Below are 20,120 nucleotides of genomic sequence, written 5' to 3'. Positions count from 1 at the left end.
CCATTGGTTAGATCTGGCATTGGCATAGTTTAGAGAGCTGTTAAGCTCACTTAACTATTCAAGTCTTGATCTCGCCCGTTGTGGATGGGATCCAGATCACGACAACTCGCGATATCTCCTTAGATCCCGCAAGGGGTAACGACCATCAGGAATTCCGGAAGAGGACCCTCGCAGGATCTACTGGCCATGAACCACACCAATTCCCGATTCCGGCGGGGCGCAGCCGGTAAATTGCGGCAATGGTATATGAACTGGTGGTGAAGTTATAAAAATGTATAATTAGGAAAACAAATAAGTGAAAGAAAAATTAAGTAATTAATTAAAACACATTAAGTATGGCAGGACTGGTGATGTGTCGAGGCTGAAGCATGTGGGATCTCCTGGAGGACATCTGCAGTAATTGTTTACGGCTCAAGGAACTTCAGTTCAGGGTCTTTGAGCCGGAGGCTGAGCTGCAGACACTGCAACACATCAGGAATGGGGAGTATTACCTGAATGCTTTGTACCAGGGGGAAGTCACACTACTTAGAATAGGGTCTTCAGATTTGTTCAGTGGTCAGGGACAGAGGATGTGAGGCAGGTCAGGGGATTTGGAGGGAACTTCAGCCTTTGCAATTGTCCAATCAGTTTGAGGTTCTCTCAGCTTGTTTGGATGAGGGTAGGCATTGCAGGGATGCTGAGCAAACTGACCATGGCAACGTGGTACAGGAAGCCATTCAAATGGTGGAGCAAAAGGAACATAGTGGTGGTAGGTGTTAGTATAGTGAGGGGGATTGACATTGCTCACTGCAACAAAGAGCAAGAGTCCAGACGGCCGTGTACCTGCCTAGTGACACAGTTTGGGACATCTGCTCAGGACTGGAGAGGAACTTGCAGTGAGAGAGGGAGGTTCCAGTTGTCGTGGTCAATATAGGTACCAATGACATAGGTAGAAGTAGGAAAGAGGTTCTGCACAGAGAGTATGATGGGCTAAGCACTCGGGTGAAAAACAGAATCTCAAAGGTAATAATCCCGATTGTTACCAGAGTCATGGCAAATTGGGATAGAGCACATAAAATTAGCGAGATGAACACATGGCTCAGAGACTGGCGTGGGTTCCAGTTCGTAGGGCACTGGCACCAGTACTGCGGAAAGTGGGGGCTGTACTGTTGGGACGGTCTACATCTGAAGCATGCTTGGTCCAATGTTCTAGCGAGCCACATAACTAGGGGAGCAGAGAGGGTTTTAAATGAATAGCAGGCCAAAGGATCAAAGCTGAGAAGATATGGCAAATGGGTGGCACCGTAGCACAAGCTTAGCACTTTTGCTTCACAGCGCCAGGGACCCAGGTTTGATTCCCCGCTGGGTCACTGTGTGTGTGGAGTCTGCACGTTCTCCCCGTATCTGCGTGGGTTTCCTCCGGGTGCTCTGGTTTCCTACCACAAGTCCCGAAAGACGTGCTTGTTCGGTAATTTGGACAATCTGAATTCTCCCTCAGTGTACCTAAACAGGCGCCGGAATGTGGCAACTAGGGGCTTTTCATAGTAACTTCATTGCAGTGTTAATGTACACTTGCTTGCGACAATAAAGATTAGTATTATAAAAAATCAAAGAGTAAAGAAAAGGAAAGAGAGAAAGGTATTATTGTGGGAAATGATAAATGGACCATAACAGGAAGGGGCAGAGAGTACAAATCTAAGAGCAAATTAGCAGAGAAGGCTAGAGGCTACATGATGCACAATCAATACTCTCGAGACAAAGAGGAGTCATATCTAATCGGCTTTAATCAGCTAGAACTGTACCCAGCAGCAGTGATACAGAAAGTGAAGGCTGCTGGGACGGCATCGGTTCTTATACCCCGCCTCTCAGGGCAGAGGCGGGGCTATGTACATCATCCAATGGTAGACCCCTCGGTCTAGCCAATGGTCAGTCACCTCTCAGGTACTGCAATACCTGGTATTACCACATTCACCCCCTGTTAAAAAAGAACCCAGCGGGGTGATGGCCAGTGTTACTGTCGCCTTTTGCATGGTAGGACCAGGTATTGCAGGTACCATGATGTTGAGGGTAACAGAGAAAGTTTCTTTTTTTTTGTTTCATGGTGCAGCAATCAGCTGGATCAGCAATCAGTCGTCCTTCTGGAGCGTCGGAGTTTCGGCGGCGATCCTGGTGAGGGCCCCGGCGGTTGTGACTCCGGGAACGTGGTGTCTTCCTCCCAGGCAGTTTCGTCACCCCTAGGCGACGCTGTTGGGGCGAAAAGTGGGCAGGGGGGAGGGGCGCCTGTAGGGGGCATCGATAGGGGTTCTGGCGGCAATACTGACCCTCCGGTCAGGTGCTGCGGGGGGGGGGGGAGGGTGGGGGCAATGGTGCGGGCGCGCGTGGGGCTCCGGCGGGCGCCAGGTCCCGAAGGGAGACCGTGTCTTGGCGGCCGTCGGGGAAAGCTACGTAGGCGTACTGGGGGTTGGCATGCAGCAGGTGGACCGTCTCGACCAACGGGTCCGACTTGTGCGCCCTCACATGTTTCCGCAGCAGGACGGGTCCGGGTGTCGCTAGCCAGGTGGGGAGCGAGGTCCCGGAGGAGGACTTCCTGGGGAAAACAAGGAGATGTTCGTGAGGTGTCTGGTTTGTGATAGTACATAGCAGTGACCGTATGGAGTGAAGGGCCACTGGGAGGACTTCTTGCCAGCGGGAGACTGGGAGATTCCTGGACCGAAGGGCCAGCAGGACGGTCTTCCAGACCTTTCCGTTCTTTCTTTCTACCTGCCCGTTTCCCCGGGGGTTGTAACTGGTCGTCCTGCTCGATGCGATGCCTTTGCTAAGCAGGAACTGACGCAGTTCGTCGCTCATAAAGGAGGACCCCCTATCACTGTGGATGTAAGCGGGGAAACCGAACAGTTTAAAAATACTTTGGAGGGCCTTGATGACGGTGGTTGTGGTCATGTCGGGGCAGGGGATGGCGAATGGGAAACGGGAGTATTCGTCAATCACGTTCAGGAAATATGTGTTGCGGTTGGTGGAGGGGAGGGGGCCTTTGAAGTCCATGCTGAGGCGTTCAAAGGGAAGGGAAGCCTTTATCAGATGCGCCCTCTCTGGTCGGTAGATGCGTGGTTTGCACTCGGCGCAGATTTGGCAGTCCCTGGTGACTGTCCTGACCTCCTCGATGGAGTAAGGCAGGTTTTGGGTCTTAATGAAATGGAAGAACCGAGTGACCCCCGGGTGGCAGAGGTCCTCGTGGAGGGCTCGAAGGCGGTCTACTTGTGCGGTGGCACAAGTGCCGCGGGACAGGGCATCAGGAGGCTCGTTCAGCTTCCCGGGACGGTACAAGATATCGTAATTGTAGGTGGACAGTTCTATCCTCCACCGCAAGATCTTGTCGTTTTTTATCTTGCCCCGCTGTGCATTATCGAACATGAAGGCCACCGACCGTTGGTCCGTGAGGAGAGTGAATCTCCTGCCGGCCACGTAATGCCTCCAGTGTCGCACAGCTTCTACTATGGCCTGGGCCTCCTTTTCGACCGAGGAGTGGTGAATTTCGGAAGCATGGAGAGTGCGGGAGAAGAAAGCCACGGGCCTGCTCGCTTGGTTGAGTGTGGCAGCCAGAGCTACGTCAGACGCGTCGCTCTCGACCTGGAAGGGGAGGGACTCGTCGATGGCGCGCATCGTGGCTTTTGCGATGTGCGCTTTGATGCGGCAGAAGGCCTGGCAGGCCTCCGTCGACAGGGGGAGGATTGTGGATTGGATCAGGGGTCGAGCCTTGTCGGCGTAATTAGGAACCCATTGTGCATAGTAGCTAAAGAAGCCGAGGCAGCACTTTAGGGCCTTGGGGCAGTGAGGGAGGGGGAACTCCATGAGGGGTCGCATGCGTTCGGGGTCGGGGCCTATGACTCCATTTCGCACTACGTAGCCTAGGATGGCTAGACGGTCGGTGCTAAACACGCACTTCTCCTTATTGTAGGTCAGATTAAGGAGGTGCGCGGTCTGGAGAAATTTACGGAGGTTGGTGTCGTGGTCCTGCTGATCATGGCCGCAGATGGTGACGTTATCGAGATACGGGAACATTGCGCGTAAGCCGTACCGGTCAACCATTCGGTCCATCCCACGCTGGAAGACCGAGACCCCGTTCGTGACACCGAAGGGAACCCTTAAAAAGTGGTAGAGCTGCCCATCTGCTTCGAAGGCAGTGTACTGGCGGTCACTATTACGGAGGGGTAGCTGGTGGTAGGCGGACTTGAGATCCACCGTGGAGAAGACCTTGTATTGCGCAATCCTGTTTACCAGGTCGGCAATACGAGGAAGAGGGTACGCGTCCAGTTGCGTAAACCGATTGATGGTCTGGCTATAGTCGATGACCATCTTATGTTTCTCCCCGGTCTTTACCACCACTATTTGAGCCCTCCAGGGGCTGTTGCTTGCTTTGATGACCCCTTCCTTCAGCAGCCTTTGGACCTCGGACTTGATGAAGGTCCGGTCCTGGGCGCTGTACCGTCTGCTCCTGGTGGCGACGGATTTGCAATCCGGGGTGAGTTTTGGCCCAGCACTATCAGTGCCCGGTAGAAGTCTTCGAGTGTCTCATCTGGGCTCTGTCGTCTCGTTGCCAGCAGGTGACGGGCGTAGACCTGGTTCAGTGGACGAAGGTAATGTCCTTCTAGCAGCTCCATGGCTGCAGCATAGTTCGCTGCCCCTTCGATCAGGGGGTAGATCGCCGGGCTGACCCGCGAGCGTAGGAGGTGTATCTTCTGCCTTTCCGTGGGGGTGTCGGCAGCCGTATCGAGGTAGCTTTGAAAGCACGCCAGCCAATGCTTAAAAATCGCGGCGGAGTTTTCTGCGTGAGGGCTGAGCTGAAGGCACGCCGGCTTGATGCGGAGATCCATCCTTCAAAAGTACTAGCTGATTAAATTGATGCACAATCAATACTCTCGAGACAAAGAGGAGTCATATCTAATCGGCTTTAATCAGCTAGAACTGTACCCAGCAGCGGTGATACAGAAAGTGAAGGCTGCTGGGGCGGCATCGGTTCTTATACCCCGCCTCTCAGGGCGGGGCTATGTACATCATCCAATGGTAGACCCCTCGGTCTAGCCAATGGTCATTCACCTCTCAGGTACTGCAATTCCTGGTATTACCACACTACAAAAATAATAAAAGGGAGAAAATTAAAGGCTCTGTATCTGAATGCACCTAGCATACAAAACAGATGAACTGATCACACAAATAGAAATAAATAATCACAATTTGATAGCCATTATACAGACATGGCTACAGAATGGCATAATTTGGGACCTGAATATTCAAGACACATCACATTTCAGCAGAACAAGAAGCTAGAAAGAGGTGGAGGGGTGGCTCTGTTAATTAATGATCGTATTCACACAATAGAAAGGGATGACCTAAGTTCAGGAAACCAGGATGTAGAAACGGTTTGGGCAGCATGGTAGCACAGTGGTTAGCACTGTTGCTTCACAGCGCCATGAACCCGGGTTCGATTCCCAGCTTGTATCACTGTCTGTGCGAAGTTAGCACGTTCTTCCCATGTCTGCGTGGGTTTCCTACGGGTGCTCCGGTTTCCTCCCACAAGTCTCGAAGGACGTGCTGTTGGGTGAATTGGACGTTCTGAATTCTCCCACAGTGTACCCGAACATGCGTTGGAGTGTGGTGACTAGGGGATTTTTGCAATAACTTAATTGCAGTGTTAATGGAAGCCTACTTGTGATACTAATAAAGATTATTATTATGAGGGAAGAGAAAAGACAAAAGGTAAGAATTCACTTATGGGATTGTGTACAGGTCCCCTAACAATAACCATACAGAAGGACAGAGTATAAAGAAGGAAATACTGGGAGCTTGTCAGAAAGGTACACTGATAAACATGGGAGGTTTTCATTTGCATATAGACTGAAAAAATCAGATGACCAAAGGTAATCTCGATGAGGAAGTCACAGAATGTTTTCGGGATAGCGTTTTAGAATCGCCAGTTCTGTTACCAATCAGCCAGCAGGCTATACTAGACTTGGTATTGTGCAACAAGATAGGATCAATCAGTTACCTCATACGCAGCAGCGATCATAATATAATTGAATTTCACATTCAGTTTGAGGGAGAGAAGAGTAGGTCCAAGACTAGGGGCCACTATTTAAAAATAAGGGGTCACCTATTTAGCACAGAGATGAGGAGAAATGTTTTTCTCTGAGCGTTGAGTGCCTCTCTAACTCATTCGGCAGTTAAAGCAGAGCCTTTGAATATTTTTAACATAGCAACAGGCAGATTCTTGATAAGGAAAGTGGTGAAAGGTTACTGGGGGAAAGGCGTGAATGTGGAGTTGAGGTTACAATCAGATCAGCCAGGTTCTTATTGAATGGTGGAGCAGTGTTGAATGGCTGAGTGCTCCACTCCTGCTCCAAGTTCGTATGTAACTGAAACCAGGAATCATACACCAATCGAATATATTACTGAGAGTTCAAGATATTCTCATTTGCGCATGGTATTATTGTCTGTGGTGCTTGAGGTTCAAGCCTGTTGGATATTGTATAGGATCAGGGGCGGGATTCTCCGCAGTCGCCGCGATGTCCGCCGACCGGCGCCAAAAACGGCACAATCAGTCCGGCATCGCGCCGCCCCAAAGGTGCGGAATTCTCCACATCTTGAGGGACCGAGCCCTCACCTTGAGGGGCTAGGCCCGCGCCGGACTGATTTCCGCCCCGCCAGCTGGCGGGAAAGGCCTTTGGTGCCCCGCCAGCTGGCGCGGAAATGACTTTGCCGTGCGGCGCATGCGCGGGAGCGTCAGCTCACGGCATCCCCGCACATGCACAGTGGAGGGGGTCTCTTCCGCCTCCGCCATGGTGGAGACCGTGGCGGAGGCGGAAGGAAAAGAGTGCCCCCACGGCACAGGCCCGCCCGCGGATTGGTGGGCCCTGATCGCGGGCCAGGCCACCGTGGGGGCACCCCCCGGGGCCAGATTGCCCCGCGCCCCCCCCAGGACCCCGGAGCCCGCCCATGCCCCCTTGTCCCGCCGGTAAGAAAGGTACTTTAATTTACGCCGGCGGGACAGGCAATTTATCGGCGGGACTTCGGCCCATCCGGGCCGGAGAATCGAGCGGGGGGGCCCGCCATCCGGTGCGGCGCGATTCCCGCCCCCGCCGAATCTCCGGTACCGTAGACTTCGGCAACCGGCGGGGGCAGGATTCACGGCAGCCCCCGGCGATTCTCCGACCCGGCGGGGGGTCGGAGAATGACGCCCCCTGTTCTGGATATTGTATAGAATTAGGTTGAAAAAAGCAAAACTGTTTGCACCACATGAACGACTTAAGCTGTATGTAATTGACAGAACCATGGTTGTAAAGTGTATCATACTGAAACTGGGGTTGATCTAACGGAAATGAAACAAAGTCCCGCGTCAAGCATGTTTAGCCAACTGTTTCCCGAGGTTCGCAGCACCGAGAAAGGCCCCACTTTCTATTGGGATTCTGTTTTATTTTGGGGTTTCAGCTAAGGCCGCACTTAGTCTCATTTGGCGAGCGGAGCTCCTCAGTGCAGGAAGAGATCTGACCTTAAGCCCCCCCGACGTGACCCCTGGACCCCCTCAACACCCCATAAGGGGGTCATCAAGCTGCCCGCATCCCACCTAATAAGGGCAGGGTACCAATCCCCGGCATGGACAAAATGCCACCCAGGCACTGCCACTCTGGTGCGAACCCTGCCTGCCTGGCATTGCCACATGGGCACCCTGGCAGTGCTAGGGTAGCACCCATGTGGCAATGCCAGGGTGCCAGGCTGGTAGTGCCAGTGTGCTGATATGGCATCAGAGGTGCTAGGTTGCCCAGAGCCCAACCACCCAGGACCCCCGATGCCTTGGGAGACTCCCACAAGTGCCGGTACACCTGGTTGCCAGTGCTAACAGGTGCTCGCTTGGGATCTCCAAGGCAAAGGGGTTCGATCCGTTGGGTAACACCGCGAGTGCATATTAAAGTGTGCCTGACTGCAAAACATTAATATGCAGAATGGGAGGGATCCAGATCGCGACATGTTGCGAGATTCCATGAGATCTCACTAGACGTGGCGAGCCGAGTAAATCCCGGAAGATGCCTCTCCCGGGATCTACCAGCCACGTCACAAAGAATAAAGAACAAAGAAAAGTACAGCCCAGGAACAGGCCCTTCGGCCCTCCAAACCCGTGCCGACCATACTGCCCGACTAAACTACAATCTTCTACACTTCCTGGGTCCGTATCCCTCTATTCCCATCCTATTCATGTATTTGTCAAGATGCCCCTTAAATGTCACTATCGTCCCTGCTTCCACCATCTCCTCCGGCAGCGAGTTCCAGGCACCCACTACCCTCTGTGTAAAAAACTTGCCTCGTACATCTACTCTAAACCTTGCCCCTCGCACCTTAAACCTATGCCCCCTAGTAATTGACCCCTCTACCCTGGGGAAAAGCCTCTGACTATCCACTCTGTCTATGCCCCTCATAATTTTGTAGACCTCTATCAGGTCGCCCCTCAACCTCCGTCGTTCCAGTGAGAACAAACCGAGTTTATTCAATCGCTCCTCATAGCTACTGCCCTCCATACCAGGCAACATTCTGGTAAATCTCTTCTGCACCCTCTCTAAAGCCTCCACATCCTTCTGGTAGTGTGGCGACCAGAATTGAACACTATACTCCAAGTGTGGCCGAACTAAGGTTCTATACAGCTGCAACATGACTTGCCAATTCTTTGTCACATCCCGATTCCGGCAGAACCCAGCCAGTGGATCATGCCCCTGAGCTTTCGATGGGCTTTAGAAATAGAAGCATGGAGTACAGAAGTGAAGAATCTATGCTGAACCCTGTAAAACCCGATTGTGACCACAGCTGACAGTTTTCTGGACACCAGAAGGATGTGGAGATTTTGCAGAGCGTCCAGGAGAGATTTAATAAAATGGCTCCAGGGATGAGGGATTCCAGAGAGGCCGGGGGGGAGAGGGGGGGGGGGGGAATCTCCTAAGAACCAAGAAGCCTGAGGGGATTTGATGGAGGTGTGTAGTAAAAGTTTGAAGGATTTAGTGAGAATGAAATAGAAGCTGCTTTCGAATGGCTGAAGGATTGATACAAGATGGCTCAGATTTACCTTCTTGATTTTCAATAGAACCAGAGACCATTGGCGCGATTCACCGACCCCCCCAGCGGGTCAGAGAATCGCCGGGGGCCGGCGGGAATCGAGCCGCGCCGGTCGGGGGGAATCCCCCGGCGATTCTCCGGTCTGCGATGGGCCAAAGCCCCGCCGCTGTCAACCCTCGCCAGCCGGCGTGGATTGAACCACCTTTGGGACAGCGGGACACGGCGGCGCGGGCGGGCTCCGGGGTCCTGGGGGGGGCGCGGGGCGATCTGGCCCCAGGGGGTGCCCCCACGGTGGCCTGGCCCGTGATCGGGGCCCACCAATCCACGGGCGGGCCTGTGCCGTGGGGGCACTCTTTTCCTTCCGCCTTCGCCATGGTCTCCACCATGGCGGAGGCGGAAGCGACCCCCTGCACTTCGCCCGCGCGGGGATGCCGTGAGCGGCCGCTGACGCTCCCGCGCATGCGCCGCCCGGCAAAGTCAGTTTTGCGCCAGCTGGCAGGGTACCAAAGGCCTTTCCCGCCGGCTGGCGGGGCGGAAATCAGTCCGGCTCGGGCCTAGCCACTCAAGGTGAAGGCTCGGCCGCTCAAGATGTGGAGACATCCGCACCTTTGGGGCAGCGCGATGCCGGACTGATTTGTGCCGTTTTTGGAGCCGGTCAGCGGACATCGCGCCAATATCGGAGAATCCCGCCCCCCTGGGGGGCTCGCCAACCGGCGCTGCGCGATTCCCGCCCCCGCCGAATATCCGGTGCTGGAGAATTCGGCAACCGGCGGGGGCGGGATTCACGCCAGCCCCCGGCGATTCTCCAACCCGGCGGGGGGTCGGAGCATCCCGCCCCTTGTACGTGAGGAAAAGCTTTTACACAAAGTGTTGTGTGGATTTGGAATGCACGCCCCTCACTGATATTGTGGTGGATACAGATTCAATCAGAAAACATTGGATAAATACTTGGGGAAACAAACTATAGCAAGATCAGTTGTCTGGGGTGAGAAGAGAACCATTGGAGGAGGTTCTCTTGCGACAAGTGGATAGGTAAGAGTGGAACCAAGAGAGGAGGAGGAATCTGACTGAGCTGGATCACAGAGTACAGGATTCCGAGGAGGATGGCGTGCTCAGCTGCGTCAAAGGCTGTACACGGGATGAAGAACAATGTTGCATCTCAATCAAAGTCACAGGGGGTGGCATTAGTGGCTTTGATCGGCGCTGCGGAAGGGATGGAAACCCAATGGGAGAGATAAAGACACGGAGCTGGAAGAAAGATGGGGGACGGAGTTGGGAGGCAGGAACACGTTGAAGGGCCGTGTAGAGGAAATGGAGATTGAGGACGAGTGACAAGTTGCAAGGACAAGAGGGTTCAAGGGTGGGCTTGTGGGGAGGTGGAGGGTTAGGACAGCAGGCCCGAAAAGGAGGAGGAGAGTGGTTCAGGAGAGGAAGCCCTTCATCAGCTAGGGTGAGGGCCAGGACAGGAAGTTGGGTGTTCAGCAGCTGACTGAGAATAGGTTTGAGGGAGCGGGAAGTGAGTCTCAGAGAGGGCCTATGGGGAGATAGGAGAAAAGCCAAAGAAACTGGTCGGTTTGGGCGGGCGGTGGAGGGCATGGAAAAACTCAGCTAGTGGACAAAAAAAGGAGGGTCACAGGAGGTAATACGCTTCCACATGAAAGGTTAATATTCAGGAATGTTGTATTTGGCTTAGTTCCTACTGCAGCTCAAAGCAGCAGAAACAACTATTATTTTCCTGTCACATCTCAGGATGGTTCAGCGACTCTTATGTTTTCTCTTCCTGTTTCACAGTAGGTGTTTACTGTTTAAACCAGAAATGTTAGAACAGAGGCTGTTATCCAGTGAGGTGTGTTTACTCTACGCCCCCCCCCCCCCCCCCCCCCCCCCGAGTTGAAGGTAGCAGGACAAATACTGAGACACAAGTTAAGGGCAGGTAGAGATGGACTTTGCTCCAGGTCCTGGGCACTCGGCTAAATGCGTAGCAATTGGCCAGGTGAAAACAGAACCCAGCTTGGAAGGGAAAGAAAGCTGGTTTGCCCGAGGGAGTGACTCAAAACGGCACACACAACAAAAAATAACGAGCTGGTTAATCAAAGGCAAAAGTTGGGGCCCCTTCCTCGGATCGGCTAAGAACTTAGAAAATATTCACCACCTCAAGTTTCCGAATCTGAATTCCATGTTATTAAAATACAGTCTGGCCTCTCAGTGGCTCCAGTCCCACACCATCTGGGCTGGCTCTCACTTACCCTCAGCACTGCATGCATCTTGCAAATATGTCAGCCACTGCAGTCTTGAAGAAATAACCTGAATTTATGTAGCACCTTTTAACACTTGCAACACTTCCACATTGGCTGCGCTGTACGGAACTGCAACAGAGCGAAAAGCTAATAAATATGCTTTAAAAAAAAAAATTGGTTGAGGAATAACCTTGGCCGTGACACCAGGAGAGCTTCCCTACCGTTCTTTGACATGGTTGCCTTTGGGATATTTCACGTTCACCTGAGAGGTCGGGTCGGACCTCGGTTTAAGTCTTGCCAGCACCAAAGTCGTCAGCCTGGATGATGTGTTGACATTCCCGGATTGGGTGTTAAGCCCACAGTCGTCTGCCTCAGAAGTGAGAGGGCCACCCCACTGAGCCCACAGCTGAACCAGACAAAAAGCGCTTCAATTCCTTTTGTGTGAAACGATGGTGAAGGTGAATCTTCAAGCTGTATTTTGACAAAATATATTTCTACCAGCTTGATTTCCAGCTGAGACTTTCTGTTTGAGATCTTTGTGTATTTAACTTCCAACTGCGTCTTTGAAGTTGGTCTGTATGTGTATTATCTGAAATTCACTTGACTTGAGATTCAAACCAGTCTTAGATTGGTACCCCTTCCCCTCGCTTAATGGTGATTTAAGCCAAGTCACGGACATCTGAGCACCTGTAGCCTCCAGTCAGATGGCAATCAGGCACAGGAATTAGGGCTGACTTTATTCCTGCCTCCACCAGTGCCTTTGAAGCTGTGGTAAAGTGTGACTGCCATCCTACCTCCGATCAATAATGTAGCGTGAGGGCACCACGGTGGCGCAGTGGTTAGCACTGCTGCCTCACGGCGCCGAGGTCCCAGGTTCGATCCCGGCTCTGGGTCACTGTCCCTGTGGAGTTTGCACATTCTCCACGTGTTTATGTGGGTTTCACCCCCACAACCCAAAGATGTGCAGGGTAGGGGGATTGGCCACGTTAAATTGCCCCTTAATTGGAAAAAAATGAATTGGGTACTCTAAATTTATTAAAATGGAAATTTAAAATAATGTAGCGTGGACCCCACTCCAGACTTGGAATCTGCTTTAGGATGCGTCTGATGTTTAACCCACCAGATTGATTGCCTAAGACGACCACAACCTGAAATTTCACCACAGACATGGGCTGCATGGCTGCACAGTGGTTAGCACTGTTGCTTCACAGCACCAGGGACCTAGATTCGATTCCCGGCTTGGGTCACTGTCTGTGCGGAGTCTGCACGTTCTCCCCGTGTCTGCGTGGGTTTCCTCCGGGTGCTCCGGTTTCCTCCCACAAGTCCCGAAAGACGTGCTTGTTAGGTAATTTGGACATTCTGAATTCTCCTTCAGTGTCCCCGAGCAGGTGCTGGAGTGTGGCGTCTAGGGGCTTCTCACAGTAACTTCACTGCAGAGTAAATGTAAGCCTACTTGTGACACAAATAAAGATTATTTTTAAAAGGGCAAATTGTTCACAGCACAGAAAGGGGCCATTCAGTCGAGGAGCTCCATTCTGGTATCATGGGCAAAATTCTCCCGAAACGGCGCGATGTCCGCCGACTGGCGCCCAAAACGGCGCCAATCAGACGGGCATCGCGCCGCCCCAAAGGTGCGGAATGCTCCGCATCTTTGGGGGCCGAGCCCCAACATTGAGGGGCTAGGCCGACGCCGGAGGAATTTCCGCCCCGCCAGCTGGCGGAAACGGCCTTTGGTGCCCCGCCAGCTGGCGCGGAAATGACAACCCCGGGCGGCGCATGCGCGGGAGCGTCAGCGGCCGCTGACAGTTTCCCACGCATGCGCAGTGGAGGGAGTCTCTTCCGCCTCCACCATGGTGGAGACCGTGGCGGAGGCGGAAGGGAAAGAGTGCCCCCACGGCACAGGCCCGCCCGCGGATCGGTGGGCCCCGATCGCGGGCCAGGCCACCGTGGGGGCACCTGCTGAACAGGGCTCGGCTGTTGTCTCCTCGGTGAGGCCATTAGATCCCAGGGGCTGGTGAGCTCTGGCGGAGCTATATGTACGTTTGCCTAACTGTACACTTAAATATGCACATTCAGGTTGGGATCCAGATTGCAATGTCTCGTGATATCCTATTAGATTTTGCAAGGTGTAGCGAGCCTCGAGAGAGAGTTACCAGCCACACCACATCCCGAGTCGAGCCATTATTGCCTGAAATGGATCCATTGAATACACAAGGGGCTGGATTCCCTGTTTCAGAGACTAAGTACGGATGCTGGAATTTATATTGGTGGGGGATTTTATTCCTGGAGCAATTCAGGATCCGTTAATGGACCAGCACCACCACCTGGAACTAGAGCAATTCCAATGAAAAATGGTGTCCGATTCACCGGGGTCAGGATTGGCACTCGAGAGGCTGACAAGCTGCAGTCACATATCAGCTCTCCTCTGCTCCCCACACACACTCATCCCAGCCAATAAGATGGCAGCCCGAAGGGCGGCACCCTGGTCCGCAGATGCAGAGCTGGAGACCCTGCTGGACGCCGTGGAGGAGGGGCGGGGCACCCTGTTCCCCGGGGTGGGAAGGAGGTTGCCACCCGCCGCCGCACAGCGGTCCCGGCTGCAGGTGGCAAAGGCCCGTGAGTGCCATGGGCCTTGCCACCAGGCCCGGTCAGCTGCACAACCTCCTCAGGGTGACTGTGTACATACTGTGTGCCTTCCTTCGGCCGCAGAAAACTTTTCATTGTACTCCGGTACATGTGACAATCAATCAAATCAAAATCAAATGGCCGCAGCGATAACCCCTCACCCGGGGGAGCACCTCAAAGGTGCCATGAACGGCCGAGTGCGCCAGGAAGAACGTGCCGTGCACACTGCCTGGTATGGGGCACAGATGTGGTCTTGTGACGGATCTCGTGGTCGCACATCAGCTGCACGTTCATAGAGTGGCGTCCCTTTTCGGTTTGTGAAACCACCCTCTATGGGTCAGAGCTCATAGGGGGACATGCGTCACGTTGATAACTCCCTGGACCTGGGGCATCCCGATGATGTGGAATATAGAGCCGCCATGATGTGCGGATATACCTGTGCACCGAGGTCTGCGAGATCCTAGACAGGTCCTCACTCGACACCTGGAATGGTCCCGTGGCAAAATAGTTCAGGGCGACCGTCACCTTGATGGTCAGTGGGAGCAGGTGTCCTGCTGTAGGGTCCTTCCCGAGCAGCTCCTGCTCGTACAGGCTCAGGGCTGTAGCTACTAGGATAATGGCCACCAATACTGGTCCGAAATCCATTGTCTGCAGGAGTGAAAGACAGACATGTTAGCATGGTGCGTACCCCCTTGTCCAACCAGGTCCAACGGGCTGCACAGTGGCCCCGGACTGCACCTGGGTGGTTGGAGGTGGGGGGGGGGGGGGGGGATTTGGTGGGGTGGAGGGAGGGGTTACGGGTAAGGGGGGTGGTGGGAGGGGTTGGGGTAAGGGAGGTGTTGGTGGGATGGTGGGAGGGGGTGGGGGTAAGGGGGGTGTTGGTGGGGTGGAGGGAGGGGTTGGGGGGTGTTGGTGGGGTGGAGGGAGGGGTTGGGAGTAAGGGGGGTTTGGTGCAGTGGAAGGAGGGGTCAGGGGTAAAGGGGGGTTGGGGGGAGGAGGGAGGGGTTGGGGGTAAGGGGGGTGTTGGGGGGTGGAGGGAGGGGTTGGGGGTAAGGGGGGTGTTGGGGGGTGGAGGGAGGGGTTGGGAGTAAGGGGGGGTTTGGTGCAGTGTAGGGAGGGGTTAGGGGTAAAGGGGGGTTGGGGGGTGGAGGGAGGGGTTGGGGGTAAGGGGGTTGGTGGGAGGGGTTGGGGGTAAAGGGAGGTGTTGGGGGGTGGAGGGAGGGATTGGGAGTAAGGTGGGTTTGGTGCGGTGGAGGGAGGGGTTAGGGGTAAAGGGGGGGTTGGGGGGTGGAGGGAGGGGTTGGGAGTAAGGGGGGTTTGGTGCGGTGGAGGGAGGGGTTAGGGGTGAAGGGGGGGTTGGGGGATGGAGGGAGGAGTTAGGGATAAGGGGGTGGGAACCATGGCCATGGTGGGTGGTCAGTGGGGTGCGCAGCAAGGTGGCTATCTTGCAGGCCATGGAAATGGCGGACCGTGCCTGGACATCCCGGTCCTGCGGATCACACCGACACCATGGCCTATCCCCTGGTCACCCCCCCATTACTCCCCCCCCCGGCCCTGGCAGACGTCCCCCCTCAGTCAACCACGCCAGTGGCTGGACTGGCAGCCCATGGTCGCATCTCTGGGAACATGGCCTCTGTCCTCTCTCTCCCTCAGCAACCACTGCGCCTGTTTCCTGATTTTTAAACCACATGTGTATAAGTAATTCCTCCTGGCGGAGGCGGAGCATTACGGGAGCCCCGGAGAATACCTTGACGGGTCCGTCCATGATACACTGACAATGTTTACTGTACGTGTGGCGTGGAATGCATTGATGCCGTGTCGAGGTACGGGAGCATGGCATTCCTCCGGGAGCCCGGTGGCGGTCTCAGCCTTTGGCGCGATTCCAACGTCACTGGACGGAAAATCCAACCCAAGGTGTTTAAGTGACTTCAAATACTTGAAGCAAATAAAAATTCAGGGCTATGAGAAGGGGGCTGGTAAAGGAACGGTGGACCGAATGGCCTCCTTCTATGCCATATCATTTTGTAGGAGCTGCAGAAAGCCCTTGACCTCCCTGAGAGTATCAGTCCATTAGGAAATCACTAAAGCTCCACATTTTATTCTGCCGCACCATAATTGTTGCAATCATGTTATCTGTTTGGATGATTTTTCTTTTTGTTTGGCAGTTCTTGCGATTTACGCAAAATCACTGGAGACTTGGTCAGCTGTCATCTGATTAAGGGCTGGGCTGAGGTTTTGTTGTTGCATTCTTGTTGCTTTCCGTGAATTAATTGTCCTTCGAAAGTGCATGTTTAAAGTAAGCATGTATCAGAATGCTTCCTCTTCGATGGATTTTAATGTTATCGTTCATGCTCCGAGACCTAATTTGTGCTCCTACCTACAGGGAGAAGACAGCTCCCATTCCAGCGGCAGCCCTTCCAAAGGATTCTTCTCCCGGAATTTTTACAACCGACCGTCCAGCCCCGTCTCCGCTCCGGTGAGGGTAAAGCAAAGCCCTGGATCTCCAAAAACGGTCTTCCCCTTTCCACAAGACTCTTCGCCAAGGTCTCCCCGACGAATGAGTTTCAGCGGTATCTTCCGCTCAACCTCAAAGGATTCCTCTGGCAGCTCCACCTCTACTTCGCCTGTCTCAATGAAGTTTTTCACCAGATCCAGGAAAGGTAAGAGAATTGTTCGCACAGCAGGATGGGTATTAAGAGTCTCTCTCTCTCTCACTAATTCTCTCTCTCTTTCTCTCACTAATTCTCTCTCTCTTTCTCTCTCCTCATTTCCCTCTCTCCTCTCTCTTTCACACTCACACGCACACACACACATACTCTCTTTCTCTCTCTCTCTCTCTCACACACACACACACCCTCTCTCACATACATACACTCTCTCTTACACAGACACATGCTCTCTCTCTCTCTCATGCACACACACTCTCGTACGCACATGCCCTCTCTCGCTCTCTCACACACACACACTCTCACACATGCTCTCACACACAAAGTCTATTTCTCTCTCACTCTCTCACACACACCCACTCTAAAACACATCCTTTCTCTCTCTCACTCTCTCTCACATACAGACACTCTCACGCACATGCTCAACCTTGCTATTGGCACATGTCCACAGTCAGTTTTCTTGGCTCTAACCTTCATCACTAATGATATTTCAGATTCCATAGATTCATACTTGCTTTGGGCGCGGTTCCGCTCCGAGTCTCCATATTGTCCCTGAAATGAGTCCTACGATGGAGAGGCTGAGTAAATTGGATGTATATTCTCTGCGGAGTTCAGAAGAATATAAGTTGATCTTATTGAAGCAATACAGGTCTATAAGGGCTTGAAAGGGTAAACACTGAAAGGTTGGTTCCCCTGGTTGGGGAATCTAGAACCCAGGGGCACAGTCTAAGAATAAGGGGTCGATTATTTAGTACTGAGACGGGGAGAAATTTCTTCACTCAAAGGTTGTGAATCTTTGGAATTCGCGATGATGGAAATTGTGCATCCTCCATTGTTGAGTGTATTCAAGGCTGAGAAAACAGGCATTTGGGGCCGGATTCTCCGATATCGGCGCGATGTCCACCGACTGGCGGCAAAAAAGGTGCGAATCAGTCCGGCATCGCGCCGCCCCAAAGGTGCGGAATTCTCCGCATCTTGAGAAGCCGAGCCCTCACCTTGAGGGGCTAGGCCTGCGCCGGACTGATTTCCGCCCCGCCAGCTGGCGGGAAAGGCCTTTGGTGCCCCGCCAGCTGGCGCAAAACTGACTTTGCCGGGCGGCACATGTGCGGGAGCGTCAGCGGCCGCTCACGGCATCCCCGCGCATGCGCAGTGGAGGGGGTCTCTTCCGCCTCCGCTATGGTGGAGACCATGGCGAAGGCGAAGGAAAAGAGTGCCCCCACGGCACAGGCCCGCCCGCGGAACAGTGGGCCCCGATCGTGGGCCAGGCCACCGTGGGGGCACCCCCCGGGGCCAAATCGCCCCGCGCCCCCCCCAGGACCCCGGAGCCCGCCCGCACCGCCGTGTCCCGCCGTCCCAAAGGTGGTTCAATCCACGCCGGCTGGCGTGGGTTGCCAGCGGCGGGACTTCGGCCCATCGCGGACCGGAGAATCGCCGGGGGATTACCGCCGTCCGGCGCGGCGCGATTCCCGCCCCCGCCGAATCTCCGGTGGTGGAGAATTTGCAACACGGTGGGGCCGGGATTCACGCCGGCCCCCGGCGATTCTCCGACCCGGTGGGGGGTCGGAGAATCGCGCCCTTGATCTCTGAGGGAATTGAGGGATAGGAAGAGCTAAGGCAGGAGATTAACCATGATTGTGGGACAGGCTCATAAGATCCAGTCAGCCCTATTTTCAATATCCTTATACAGCACCGGAGAAAACTATTTGTCCCATTGTGCTGTGTCGGCTCATGAATAGAGCGAACCAGTTAGGCCCACTCCTCTGTTCTTTCCCCAGAGTCCTGCAAATGTTTTCCTTTCGACGTACTTATCCAATTCCCTTTTAAAATAACTATTTAAAATAACTCTCCATTTGTCTGCATGAGTGCATCTACACTCAGGAAGCTCAGCACCATCAAGGACAAAGCAGCCCCGCTTGATTGGCACCCCGCCCTCCACCTTAAACATTCAATCCCTCCGATGCACAGAGGCAGCAAACAACAAAGAATAAGGAAAAGCACAGCACAGGAACAGGCCCTTCGGCCCTCCAAGCCTGCCCTAACTAAAAAAAAAATTAACTTTTTTTATTCATTTATGGGATGTGGGTGTCGCTGGCTGGGCAGCATTTAATGCCCATCCCTGAGGTTAAGAGTCAACACATTGCTGTGGGTCTGGAGTAACATGTAGGGCAGACCAGGTAAGGATGGCAAATTTCCTTCCATAAAGGAAATTAGTGAACCAAATGTGTTTTTACGACAATCTACAATGGTTTATATTCAACTTTTAGATTTTTGATTCCAGATTTTTTTATTGAATTCAAATCTCACCATCTGCCATGATGGGATTTGAACCCAGGTCCCCAGTGTATGACTCTGGGTCTCTCGATTATTAGTCCAGTGATAATTCCATTGCGTCGCTGCCTCCCCTTACTCGGTCTGTATCCCTCTATTTCCTCCCTATCCATGTACCCATCCAGATGCCTCGTAAATGTTGCTAATGTGCCTGCTTCCAACACATCCTCTGGCAGCGCGTTCCAGGCACCCACCACTCTCTGCGTGAAAAACTTACCCCTCACATCTCCCTTAAACTTTCCCCCTCTCACATTGAACCTGTGCTCCCTTGTAATTGACACTTCCACCCTTGGAAAAAGCTTCTGACTTTCCACCCTGTCTATGCCTCTCAGAATTTTGTAGACCTCTGTCTCCCCTCAGCCTCCGTCTTTCCAGTGAAAACAATCCTAGTTTATTCAACGTCTGCCCATAGCCAACATCCTCGAGACCAGGCAAAATCCTGGTGAATCTTCTTTGCACTCTCTCCAAAACGTCCACGTCCTTCTGATAATGTGGTGACCAGAACTGCATGCAATACTCCAAATGTGGCCTAACCAAGGTTTTATATAGCTGCAACATGACTTCCCAAGCCCAGTACTCAATGCCCCAGCTGATGAAGGCAAGCATGCCATATGCCTTCTTAATCACCTTGGCCACCTGTGTTGCCACTTTTAGGGAACTGTGGACCTGCACGCCCAGATCCCTCTGTGTGTTATTGTTCCGAAAGGCTCTGCCATTTACAGTATAATTCATACCTATATTTCATCCTCCAAAATGCACCACCTCACATTTATCTGGATTAAACTCCATCTGCCATTTCTCTGCCCAAGTCTCCAATCTATCTATATCCTGTTGAATCCTCGGCACTATCGGCAACTCCGCCAATCTTCGAATCATCCGCAAACTTACAAATCAGACCACCCACATTTTCCTCCAGGTCATTTATATACACTACAAACAACTGAGGTCCCAGCACTGATCCGTACAGAATACCACTAGCTACAGATCTCCATTCTGAAAAACACCCTTTACTGCTACTCTCTGTCTTCCATAACCAAGCCAGTTCTCTATCCATCTAGCCAGCCACCCCGAATCCCATGTGATTTAAATTTTTGTACCAGCCTGCCATCAAACGCCTTACTAAACTCCAAATAAACTACATCCTCATCAATTTTCTTTGTCACCTCTTCAAAAAACTCAGTCAAATTGGTGA

General features: G+C 53.2%; 1 protein-coding gene across 3 annotated transcripts in view; it reads left to right on the top strand.

The window, feature by feature from the left end:
- LOC140424773 (5'-AMP-activated protein kinase subunit gamma-2-like) overlaps nt 1–20,120 on the top strand; it is a 584,455-nt gene that overhangs the window by 226,410 nt on the left and 337,925 nt on the right. For all 3 annotated transcript variants that reach the window (XM_072508165.1, XM_072508164.1, XM_072508167.1), the window contains exon 3: nt 16,318–16,594. In XM_072508165.1, the coding sequence (XP_072364266.1) occupies nt 16,318–16,594 (277 nt within the window). The remainder of the gene's footprint in view (nt 1–16,317; nt 16,595–20,120) is intronic.

The sequence above is a fragment of the Scyliorhinus torazame genome, chromosome 6, assembly GCF_047496885.1.
Source record: "Scyliorhinus torazame isolate Kashiwa2021f chromosome 6, sScyTor2.1, whole genome shotgun sequence".
NCBI lineage: Eukaryota > Metazoa > Chordata > Chondrichthyes > Carcharhiniformes > Scyliorhinidae > Scyliorhinus > Scyliorhinus torazame.
The sequence above is the reverse complement of the archived record's forward strand: the minus strand, read 5'-3'. Positions and strand labels throughout refer to the sequence as shown.